At 45.1% G+C, this 12,659-nt stretch overlaps 1 protein-coding gene across 1 annotated transcript in view; it reads right to left on the reverse strand.

Annotated features, from left to right (window-relative positions):
* Positions 1–12,659, reverse strand: part of MTMR12 (myotubularin related protein 12) — a 67,103-nt gene that overhangs the window by 24,657 nt on the left and 29,787 nt on the right. Inside the window, exons 3-7 of the mRNA XM_059916176.1 lie at positions 11,813–11,955; positions 10,395–10,467; positions 9,410–9,540; positions 8,023–8,116; positions 4,003–4,132 (exon numbers count right to left, since the gene is read on the reverse strand). Of these exons, the coding sequence (XP_059772159.1) occupies positions 4,003–4,132; positions 8,023–8,116; positions 9,410–9,540; positions 10,395–10,467; positions 11,813–11,955 (571 nt within the window). The remainder of the gene's footprint in view (positions 1–4,002; positions 4,133–8,022; positions 8,117–9,409; positions 9,541–10,394; positions 10,468–11,812; positions 11,956–12,659) is intronic.

The following is a 12,659-nucleotide window of genomic DNA, read 5'->3' on the forward strand; positions in this document are numbered from 1 at the left end:
TCAATGGCTCTCAAACTCAGGCTGCCCGTTAAAGTCACACAAGAAGATTTAAAAGTTCCCAGTGTCCCGGCTCCACCACAGAACTATTAAATATCAGAGGTGTCAAAGCTCTCCAGGTGTGTCATCAGGATGACAGCTGTTGTTCTAGAAGCTCCTGCTAGTCAACGTGTACGGCAGCATCACCCGGACACTTAGAAGGAGAGCAGCCCCGACCTACAGAGTCAGAATCTGCACTTTCACAGGCTCCCCGGGGGACCGGGCCGCACAGTCAACCATGAGGAGCAGCGCCTTAGATGGCAACTTACAGACAGACAACTGTTTCCCAACCCTCACCGGAGAGTCGCCCGTGGGCTTTGTGTAAACCAGATTCTCAGCTCCTTCCCCAGAGGCTCACTGGACAAAGCTGGGATGGGCCCACACTGCTTTAAAAAATTTGCACGTCTTCCTCTACTAGTGTGGTTGAATATTTCACAAGTTAATTGTTCCTTATAAACAGTCTTTCACCAAAGGGGAAAAAAATGTCAGAACCCAGGGTATTAGCATGCGTACCATGCAGTCACTGAAGAAAGGAGGCTGCAAAGAAAGGGACAGCTCTGCCCCAGTGGGGGGGTTGTGAGGTCCCCTCCTGTCCCAGTGGACTCAAGGTGGTTCTACAGAGGCTCTGCTGGGAGACTCCCGATGTCTACAAGCAACTAACCCTCCCACCTGGGAGAACACTCATTTTAGTCACTAGGAGGAGTTTTGAACACAAAGTAAACAGCCTCTCCAAATATAAGCTGACTTTATTCAAGGAAAGTTGTATGATCCTCTCAGGAGCCACCTCAGTTAGGGGGAGGGAACCCCCAAAGCGACACCACCAGAGTAGCAATGTCTTCCTGTGGCTGCATCAATTCCTAGGTTCCCCTGTGTTACACACACCCTACAGGGTTGAGGACCTTCTTATACCTTCACAGGGAGGTGGGATGAAGAAAGGCTTTTCAGGTGAAGGCAAAGTAGACACTCAGTTTCTTATTCTTATCCAAACTGATCAGGGTCTCCTCTTACCACTGGGGCTTTCGTTAATTTATTCATTGTCCCCAATTTACTGAGTGGGTCTTATAAGTCAGGCACTATACTTGGTACTGAGGATATAAAGATGAACCAAAACAGCGTCCTTGATTCCCCAGGACTGATGGGCTGCAGAAACAAACATTAACCAAATGGTGATACAGATAAGAATAAACTCACGATCGCAGGAGGTGCTAAGGAGAGAGGCACACAGTGCAATGAAAGCTCTCACGGGAGACCTCATCTAGTCTTGGGAAGACTCCCTAAAAGAGACACCTGGGCAGAGATCTGACCGATGAAGTGGAGGTAACTCACTAGTACAGCTGGAAGCAAGAGGGGCATCCTAGACAGACCGCACAGGCAAGGCCCACAGGAGGGACTCCGGGTGGCTGGAGGGGTACACGCAAAGCTGGAGAGTTAGGCATGAGTCAAACCACGAAGGGCCTTGCAGGGCCCATTAGAAGTTTTATCCTCTCTATGATGAACAGCGAGGAGCCAATGAAGCTGGGGGAGGACGATGGGAGTGGGTGGGGGAGACCATGCAGGCAGCTACCGCAGTGCCAGGTAAGAAACAAAGCACAGCTTTTCCTGTATCATCCCCGTGGGGCAGAAGCGCAGGGGGGCAGTCCAGGGGGAGTGGGTTTGCACCGAGTGCTCTGAGCAGCACGATCTTGCTGAGGCTCCGTTCTCCCCCCGACCACTAATTAGAACCCCCTGACACCCCACTCCACCCACCTTCTCTACCTGGTATATTTCTGATGTGCTGACACCTATGCAAATACCAATGAATTTAATCAGTATGTGGCAGGATCCTGGGAATGGGCATGCCTTCTATCAGTGTCAACATCGTATTACAAAATATCACCTCCTAGGAGCAGGGCTTTCTGACCTCCTCCTGACTGAGAGCTTGTTTTCCCTTTCCAAGCTTTGTGACTATAAAGAGGGCAGGAGGGGCAGGGTGGGCATGGGGGGGTGGGATCCGACACTTGCCCTGCAGGCCCCTCCCCACTGTCACCCCAGTTTGTGCGGTAACAAGAGGGCTAACCTTATAAGTGTCTGAGACTGATCAAAATCAAAACTGATCTACTGAAGAGGCCCCTCGGAACCATGGGTACAAAATGCTCTAGAAAAACACGAATATTTTGAAACTGTCAGCAGGGTGTTGAGGATTATGTTCCAAAACGATAAGATTCAAGTTTCAAAAAAAGGATTACACAGAGTCATCCTTTAAAAATGTAGGTGAGATCACATCACGCCTCTGCTCAAACTCCTCCGCACTGCACTATAAATTCTGAAACCCTCCCTGCCCATCGGCACCCAGCCGGCCCCCTCCTCCCTGATCACACCTCCTACTGCTCTGCCCCCTGCTCTCGCCTCTCCAACCCCTGGGCTCCTCGCTGTTCCTCACACAAGCCAGACAAGATTCCACCTCAGGGCCTTTGCCCCTGCTGTTCCCGCTGCCTGACCAACCCTCCTGCCAACCTCTCCAGCACGCCCCAGTCCCTGGCCGCATCTATTTTTCTCCATCGCACTTATTACCTCTTAATACACTATAATTACTCACTTATTCTATCATCATTTTCCTCCTCTAGAACGAAAGCTCCAGGAGGGCAGGGATTTTTAGGCTCTATCTCCAGTAGCCAGGACACTGTCAGGCACATAGGAGACCCTCAGAAATGTTTATTGAGGGACTTCCCTGGTGGCGCAGTGGTTAGGAATCTGCCTGCCAAAGCAGGGGACATGGATTCGAGCCCTCGTCCGGGAAGATCCCACCTGCCGCGGAGCAACTAAGGCCGCGCGTCACAACTGCTGAGCCTGTGCTCTGGAGCCCACGAGCCACAACTACTGAGCCCGGGCGCCTAGAGCCTGTGCTCCACAACAAGAGAAGCCACCGCAATGAGAAGCCCGTGCACCGTGATGAAGAGTGGCTCCCGCTCGCCACAACTAGAGGGGGCCCGTGCGCAGCAACGAGGACCCAATGCGGCCAAAAATAAATAAATAAATAAATTTATATTAAAAAAATGTTTATTGAATGAATAAATAAAATGCTTGATAAAAGGAAAGCAAATACATGATATAAATTCAGAAATGCCTCTAAAAGTTTTACATTTAGATTACAGATATAATAATGGGAAGAAAAAGACAAATTCACTTCTGAATGTTTTAGGGATACTTTAAGGGTTTCTTAAAAAAGCACAGTATCGATGTGGAGAAAGTGGAACCCTCATACATTGCTGATGGGAGTGTAAAAACGGTGCAGTGGCTATGGAAAACAGTCTGGCAGTTCCTCAAAAGGTTAAATGCAGAGTTACTATATGACCCAGCAATTTCACCCCTAGGAATATACCCAAGAGAACTGAAAATACACGTCCATATGAAACCTTGTATACTAATGTTTGTAGCAAGAGAACTGAAAATACACGTCCATATGAAACCTTGTATACTAATGTTTGTAGCAGCATATTCATAGTAGCCAAAAAGTGAAAACAACCCAGTGTCCATCAACTGATGAATGGATAAATAAAATATGGTATATCCATACCATGGGATATTATTCAGCAGTAATAAAACAATGAAATCCTGATATATGCTAGAACATGGATGAGCCTTGACAACATTATGTTAAGTGAAAAAAGCCAGGCACAAAGACCACATATTATATGGTTCCATTTATGTGAAATGCTAAGAATAGGCAAATCTATAGAGACAGAAAGTAGTTAGTGGTTGTCTAGGGCTGGGGGAGTGGGGAGGGGGGGAATGGGGAGTGACTACTAAGGGGTAAGGGGTTATTTGGGGGATGATGAAGATATTCTAAAATTGACTGCGGTGATGGTTGCACAACCCTGTAAATGTGCTAAAAAAACACTATACACTTCAAACAGGTGAATTGTATGGCATGTGAATTAAATCTCAACAAAGCTGTTCAAAAAGAAAAGCACAACACTGAGAGCTTACCTTTCACAGACTTTATAGCCTTCATTGACACTCACTGCTTTGTACTTCATGTTGCCTTTGGTCCGCTCCAGCTCCCAACACCAGTCCTGAAGTGTGTCAAACATTACGGCATGGTTCTTGGGGTCAGTAGCTAACAAAACAAATTGAGAAAGACAGTAAAATCTTGTCGTGAAGCCCTGGTATTTTAATGGTGTGAAAGTGGCTCCTCGGGCCCCAACTTCCTACACTAAGCCCATTTTTATCCCCACAGAATGAACTCACTGCTTCATCCTAACCTTGTTCCTTTTTTCTGTCATTCATCCAAAATTATGAGTGAGGCTCTGTCTTTTTGTGCTGGGCGAAAGCAGCTGTTCTTGTTCCATTCCGTGCAAAAGTAATTTATAGCTCCATTTTCAGTCATCTGACCATGAGATAATTTATATAACATAAAAAGATCCTGTGCAGCACTAAAAGACAGGCTTGGCACAAATGCTAAAATAATAAAATATTTTTAGCCCTACCAATGTGTGCATAAGATGGCAAACTCATTTGAACGGCCTGTCAGATTCCTGAGTGTGAAGCCTCCTTCAGTGTGAAGATGCACTGCCCAAAAGAGGCGTTTTCAGTGTGACACCTGGTTTCTGAGGGCTATAAACAAATCAGACAGCTATGGTGAAGGTCAGGGCCTGCAAGCCAAGGGCCACATCACGGTGACGGGGACTTCTGCCCCTGACCTTGCCACTACCTGCTAGGAGGAAGTGCCCAGGAGCACTACTCCTGCAGCCCAGCAGGTGTGTCCTTGGTCCCCTCCCAAGTCACAGCACAGCTTGATGGGGGTGACGTGCGCCAAAACACCCTTGGGTATTTACACAAATCAGTCCATTCAAGCCTGTGCACATCTTAAAAAAACAAGCCTTGGGACCTCTCTGGCAGTCCAGTGGTAAAGAATCCACTTTCCAATGCAGGGGACGTGGGTTTGATCCCTGGTCAGGGAACTAAGATCCCACATGCCATGGGGCAACTAAGCCCGAGTGCCACAACTACTGAGCTCGCACGCCTCAACGAGAGAGCCCACGTGCCACAAACTATAGAGTCCACACGCTCTGGAGCCTGCGTGCCACAGCTAGAGAGAGAAAACCTGCGTGCCACAACTACAGAGAAGCCCGCGTGCCGCAGTGAAGACACGACGCAGCCAAAAAAATAAACACATTTTTAAAATAAACAAAAATGTCAAAAAAAAAAAAGCAAGCCTTCCTGGAAAAACAAAGTGTTTAATAAAACTCCCACCTGCTCCTTTTAATACAAACAGATCATAGTACAAAGGATGATAAGACAAATAATGATTAAAAAACAACAGCTAAGCTTATATAGCACTTAGTATGCCAGGCACTATCCTGAGCATATTACATATAATAACTCAATCCTCACAACCCTACAGGGTAGGTAATAGTATTTCCTCCATTTTACAGATATGGCACAGAAAGGTCAATTAACTTGCCCAAGGTCACAGAGCTAGGCAATGGCAGAAATGGAATTCAAACCCAGGCAGCAGTAAAGGAAATTTCCATAAAGTAATAAATGCAAATATTAATAAATTCCCCCATGGACATAAGTAGTAACAATACTCCTGGGACCTTTTAGCCAAAGTACATGTGTGAATTATTAAGCCTGAGTAAAATGAAAGACGTTCAGATTGCAAAGCACCCACCTCTACAAACCCCTACTCAATCAAAAAGCAAATTGGTCAACTTGCACCTATCAGCTATAACCTTTACTCATCAAAAAAAAAGGAGGTTGGAAGGAGAAAAGAAGGCTAGAATTCAGATAGAACAGAAGATGCTATATATCCTGGGCTTTCTGGCACAAAAAGCCACCACAAGGTAATGAGCTCAGTAGTTGTGGCGCGTGGGCTTAGTTGCCCCGCGGCATGCGGGATCTTACTGCCAGGGTCAGTCAAGGTAAGGGTTTTGGCATACAGATTAACACATGCGGGGGAGCCAAGAAACCGTCCTGTGCTGGGTCCAGACCAAGAATCAGGATATAAGGAAGTGGCAGAATTCCTAAAAATAGAGTATGATTTTCAAATGTAGACCCAGTAAATGTTTATATAAATTACAGCAATCAACAAAGAAGTCATATTTTGTATATCTCATATTGCAACAAGCTGTTGTCAGCCAGCACTCAGCTAATCAGCACTTATACATACTGCTACAGTGAAAAGATCATTCACAAAGATGAACTTACTGAATTAAGGAACAAGTTTTATGTTCGGCCTGATAGTAGTGCTAAGTATATTTTAGGTCAGTGTAGCTCTCTGAGCATAATCTGTCCTGAATAAGCAGTTACACTCTCAATTAACCCTCATTTAATGACTGCACCCTGTGTGCCATGCATTTTAACAACTTGTAATTTTCACAACACCTCAAGGGAAGCATTAACAATACTACTTTTTGAAATGAGAAAACAGAGGCCCAAGAGTTAAGTGACATCCCCAAGATCACACAGCTACTAGGCAGCTGGACAAGGATTTGAACTCAGGTGGGACAGACCTGGAAATTCATACCTTTTCTACTAGATCACCATAGTCCCCCAAATGCGAGCTACTCTCTCAGATCTACATCTCTGCACACGCCAGTCCCGCTGCCTCAAATACTCCTGGGTGCCTACCGGACACTCCACATCCTTCACCAGCAGTTCAGGACCAGCCTTCGCCCTCTGACAGCCCTCCCTCCCCCAGCGTGGTTGTTTCCTCCCACCACAGGACACATCACTCTGTTTGACTTGAAGCTCTTAGAGGGCAGGGATTTAGTCCTGTTCATATCCCCAGGGTGCGTGACCCACAGCAAGCATTCGATAAACATTTACCAAATGAGCAGTTAGTGACACAGCAACTCTGCATTCCAGAAAGCATGATATATGCAGTTAAACTAACATGCCACCTCCCTGATGAAAGGCACATGGCACTCAGGATCAGTAAACATCAACTTCACGTTAAGTGTAATGGGCAAATAGGAAGGTAATGCACAACATGATAAATATAATTAACACTGTTGTACGTTATACACAAAAGCTGTTAGAGTAAATCCTGAGTTCTCATCACAAGGAAAAAAATTTTTTCTATTTCTTTAATATTATATTTATATGAGATGATGGATGGTCACTAAACTCACTGTGGTCATCATTTCAAGATGTACGTAAATCAAATTATTATGCTGTACACCTTACACTTATACAGCAGTGTGTCAATTATATCTCAATAAAACTGGAAGAAAAAAAAATACTGTTAATAATTTGGAATTTAAAAAAAAAGAGGAATGGACAGAGCAAGTGGACAGACGGAGGAGGAGAGATCCAGAGAAGGAAGAAGACAGACATCTGTGGAAACACTGTACAAAGCTAGGCATTATTAATAGCTAATTCAGATGACCACAGTTTCTTACTTAAAAGACTGCTTGCTCTCTTTTTGAGGGAACCGAATGGAAAACATTTGGAATTTTTTTTTTTTTTTTTTTTTTTTTTTTAACATTTGGAATTTTAAGTTTTCTAACCAAACTACTTTTCTGATGTGCTCTCTTAGGTACAACTGTTCCATTCCCCATCCCCCAAACATTTGCTATAAGGCATGTTCTGGTTGTTTAAAAACTTTCTAGAATGCAAGACATTTTTTAGGGTCTCATGAAATGAAACCAAGTGTATTAAAGTGAAAAACAGAATCCAGGGACAGACAGAGTGATTTTAAACTTGTCTCAGTTTTGCTTCTCTATAGCCTCACATTCCCAATCATAATATATTGATTTTCTTTCATAAGCAACAAACAAATAATCCCTCACAAAAAGCAAACAAACCTAAAAGATAAGTTAAAGAAACAAAGATCACAGGAAAGAAATAGAACCTTTTTTTAAAAGAAATCTGAATGATTCACCCAAGCAAGAGGCGACCCTTTGCTAGAGAAGAGGGGAACAAAACCCACGGATGGGTTTTCTCCCACAGGTTGCAGGTAGGAACTGGAAGGGGCCTGCCCACCTGCGGATGAAAGCTTACCTGTGTGATTTTGTGCTGCAGTCGCATAGGAAAACAGAAACAATCGTTTAAGCAGTTTAGGGGCCTGGGTATGATGGATTATGCCACTGACAATCTGGAAAAGAACCAAGCGATGGATACAGTCATGCTTTTGGCAGATAAACACTGAGAGACAAGACCCAAGTTGTCTAGGTTTCCGTAATGCTAATGGGCTCCGGTGGGCAGCATGCTAACTAACTCTCTTTGAGGTCTGTATCTGTGATGTGATCTCTTGAAATAATGCCAAATAAACAGAACGCTAACCATTTTGTCAGGTTTTTAAGAGCTTTGAGTTTCTAGGGCAATTTTTAAAACATAGTCTAATTTCTCAAAAACAAAGCACTAAAAAAACTTAAGTGCCATTTTCAGATACTCCCAAAATCTGACATGTCAAAGATATATAGCTGACCAGATAATAACCAAGACGCTTAGCTATTCTGTTCTACTTGTTGTGGCCTTAAGGATCTTCTTCTAGAAGATAAGGCAATCAATCCCTCATGCTTTTTGTTTGAAGTTCCAAACAAAAGTATGTTTGGATAGATGACTAAAATCATCATTCAAAATGAAGTTTCTGGCTTCTCAGGGAATTTTCCATGTCTACACCACTCTTTTTCCTGCTCAGAGCAGATACTGGAGTCATGTTTATTATTCTAACTGATCTACCACACTACCTGAAAGAAAATTAAGAGTATACCTGAAAAGAATGCATAACTCACTGCAGCCAAAGACAACAGATAAACTGGTCTCTCCCTAGGTTTCCCCTATGTATCTACCATGACAGTGGCAAGTCTGAGACCTTCAATATCTTAAGAGAAATCTTGGAAGCTACAATAACCATTGTGACCAGTTTGCCCAGTTACACACCTCAATTTGCTGCAGCAACCAGATTAAGTAAGGGACCAAAAGCACAGGCTCATTTGGTGACTCACTTTGCCCATGACCGTGTACCTCTCCCTCCTTCACGTAACCATGACCTCCCAGATGTCAACTCCTTCATGCTGGGAGTTGGGGGTCACTGCTGCTGCCTTTTGGAAAGGCTGTCAGAGGTGGGGAAAGGGGGTTGCTTCTAGCTGCTCCATCCTCCCCTTCCCCTGACGGCCTTCGGATCCTGGTTTACCACCTCCCACCCTCTGGAGGCTCTGGGAATGAACACATTATGAACTGAAGGATTAAACGCAGCATGTGCCAAGATAATATAGTCCCACTCTACCAAATTCTCTCTCAATTCTAGTCAAAGCACATGCGATTATAACCAATTTCAACTTTACAGAATGAAAGGCTCCCCTCAACCTTCGTGCAATGGAAGCAAGAACTGAAGTGGGGAAAACCTGATGGGAAATAAAACCTAAAAACACATGCGACTAGTTACCCTTTTGACTTCCTCTTCTTTTGTGTACCTCAGACAAAAGTGGAATACCCGGAGGTCTTTGCAGTGGATGATGAGTTTCTCAGGGTATTTCTTCAGCTGTCCAAAGAGAGTCTTTTTTTTCTCATCAAACACTACACATCAACAGTGAAATCAAGAAGGGAAATCATGTTATAAGACAACAATTAAATGCTAAAGAAACAAGGCAGACTCTTAACTTCCAAGGGCGCCTCTCAAAAGTGAGAGGAAAGGCACCAGCTTCTAAGTAGCTGTCAGCAGGGCCCAGTCCCACCCAGCAGGGGCCCTGTTCTCTGGAAGAGCCAGGGCTCCTCACTCCTCCCAAGGAAGCACAAGACCCAAATGGACTGGCCACTGTTGGCAGAACTGACTCCTGCAGGAAACCCAGCTCTGAAAGCTGAGATTACGAAAGATGGGAGATCGCTAGGGACCTGCTTTTGGGACAGTCAACTCCCAGGTTTATGGCTGGGGCCCCTCCTGACACCCTCCTCCCTAACCCAGAGTTTGGACCACGCAGCACCTGTTGGCGCTGGGAACACCATAAATGGCTACTGAATGATTTCTGACAAAGCCCTGACTACAAAAATAGAGAAGTGGAGCCCAGAGAGGTTTTGTTTAGTCAGAAGAAAAGGCACTCGAGTGTGGTACGACAGACCTTTATCAGGTGAGCCTTTAAAGTGAGATCTGCACAGCTAACATTGACATATGATCGACATCTATCATGTAATGGCACCGTGGAGTATTAGAAAGAACAGGTTCCATGTTCAAGTCCAAGCTCCTCCAGCTAAGTGACCCCAAATAAGCCACTTCGCATCTCAATTTTATCATCCATAAAACTGATTTAAACAAGATAAATATGTGAAGAAATTTCAGTAAACTATAAAGGACCAAAAAAAAAAAAAAAAAACCTCAACATTATCAGCTATACTTTCAAAGGCTGGCAACACCTCAGGGGAAAACAGATACTCACCTCCATAAATCTGATCAACACAGTGGAGGGTAATGTCATTTTCTCCTATAACCTTATTCTTAAACTGCGTTTCCTAAAAAATTCAAAAGGAAGCAACTGTGATTCCTTGCTATGCACTGTGACATTTACAGGTAGAGCAAATCACCATCCTCCACTTGCATATGAAGAAAAATGGGGAGTGGGTGGGGGAAATGGGTGAAGGTGGTCAAAAGGCACAAACTTCAGTCATAAAACAAGTCCTGGAGATGTAATGTACAGCATGGTGACTAGAGTGAATAATACTGCATTGTACATTTGAAAGTTGCTAAGAGGGTAGATCTTAAAAGTTCTCATCACAAGAAAAACATTGTTTAACTATGTGATGTGATGGATGTTAACTAAACATATTGTGATGATCATTTCACAATATATACATACACCAAATTCATCACGTTGTACATCTTAAACTAATACAACGTTAAATGTCAATTATATCTCAGTAAAGCTAGAAAAAATAAATGAAAAGGTATATATCCTACACAAGCAAACAGGGAAATGTAGTCACATCCCTAGGAAAGGGACGATGAAGGAGTGAAGTGTGTGAGAAATGCTGCGAACACTCGTCTTCAAACCCAGGCAGGACATGCCATTCCCGGCTGCTCCCAGGCCGACCCACCAGGCCGCATGCACAACACCCTGAGAGACGCTGGTAGGTGGCGCATAGGTTCAGATTTCTCCACACAAATGCAGACAGGTGAGTGACAAAGCTATGAGAAGGCAGGAAGAAAACCCCGGGAGATTCAAGCTCTGTAAACGCTGCCTCTGTACAGGACTAGGAACCAGGCCGCTACAGCAACAGCTGCACAGAAGCCCACGCTGTCAGGTGGTGGGGCGCTGGCGTGGCCGGGCCGGCCGGTTCCCATTGCCACCAGCGCGCCCTGAGGGGTGCGGGTGTTCCCTCCTCACTCCACTGCTCACTCTTCCTAAGGGGGACAAGCCTTACACGCACAGAGCAAACACAAAGTAAACCCAAACTCAGTGCTGCATTCAGCACCAGTTTCATAACTGAATTCAGTTCCTAAATTTGAGGAAGAGTTCAGTATAGAGAAAACATGGGGAACTAGTATATTTGGGGAGATGTGATTCCCATGAATGATAGGTACTGTGCTGAAATACAGAAGAAAATTAAAAGCTGACGGTGTCAACCTACGAGGTCAAACGCAAGCCAGCGTGACGTGAGGCACTGCTGGGAAACTGCGGAGCGGTCCTCCAACTGAAAGGGGATCCCAAAGGAGAGAGAGCAGACTAGTGGTGAGAAAGACCACTAGTCTTTGTGTTTACGTGCGTTAGGGGCGAGTTATTGAGAAGCTGGGAGAAAAGACAATGGGGCCGCCAATGCAGTGCTCCCACAAACTCAGTCAAGTGCAGCTCATACATACATCATTATCCAAGGCAGATTCGTCATCGCCCAAGAAAGCAATCTTGAAGTCTGTGCAGACAAGCCTCCCATAGATTCCACGCTGACAGGAATCTTCCTGGACACACTTCAGTACCGTGCTGGCTTCACAGAGCAGCTGTTCACCTGATCAAAACCAAAACAAGTCCTCCTTAGAGTCCTCAGGCAACATGCAGAACGCAAACAGTACAAGCTTCCCGGCTCTATTCCGGTAAGACAAACACACACCACAACACAGCACACAGGAGCTGCAAAACCTAGGGGAGAAGATGAGGCAGAGTGGGGACCGTGGAGAAGTGAAATCACAATGACTCGGATACACTTTTACATGGGGCACTTCTCTATCTTCTCACTGTGAATAATGGACGTGTCCAAACAGGTAGAAATGATCTCAGCTACACTTACAAACACAGATCTTAGTGCTTTTATCACTTGGACCCAAGCAGAAGTTCTGGAGAAGCGGTACCCAAGTGAGCAAAGCCAGAAGGGCTGGCCAGCGAGCTCTGGCACGTAGCTCTGGAGCCCGCCTTCCTGTGAGGGTGGGCCATTCCTCACCCAGGAACTGCGGAAAGAGGGCGGGTGTCTCCCTGTCCCGGGGCCCTAAGGCAGCTTCCTCAGGCACAGAGGGTGCAGCACGACTGCACTCATTCTGGCTCCACAGACAAGGATGGGAGGAAAAGGGAGGTCAGAGGTTTGTGGGAAAAAAACCTGTTTCCTCTCTTTCTTAGTTGAGAGTATTTCCTCTCAGTGTGTCACCTTTCCTGCTCTATCTGCAGACGCCCAGCAGCATGAGAGCTGTATTTCCTGGTGATAGAGAGTACTTCTCACTA

This window comes from Balaenoptera ricei, chromosome 3 (genome assembly GCF_028023285.1).
Source record: "Balaenoptera ricei isolate mBalRic1 chromosome 3, mBalRic1.hap2, whole genome shotgun sequence".
Lineage (NCBI taxonomy): Eukaryota > Metazoa > Chordata > Mammalia > Artiodactyla > Balaenopteridae > Balaenoptera > Balaenoptera ricei.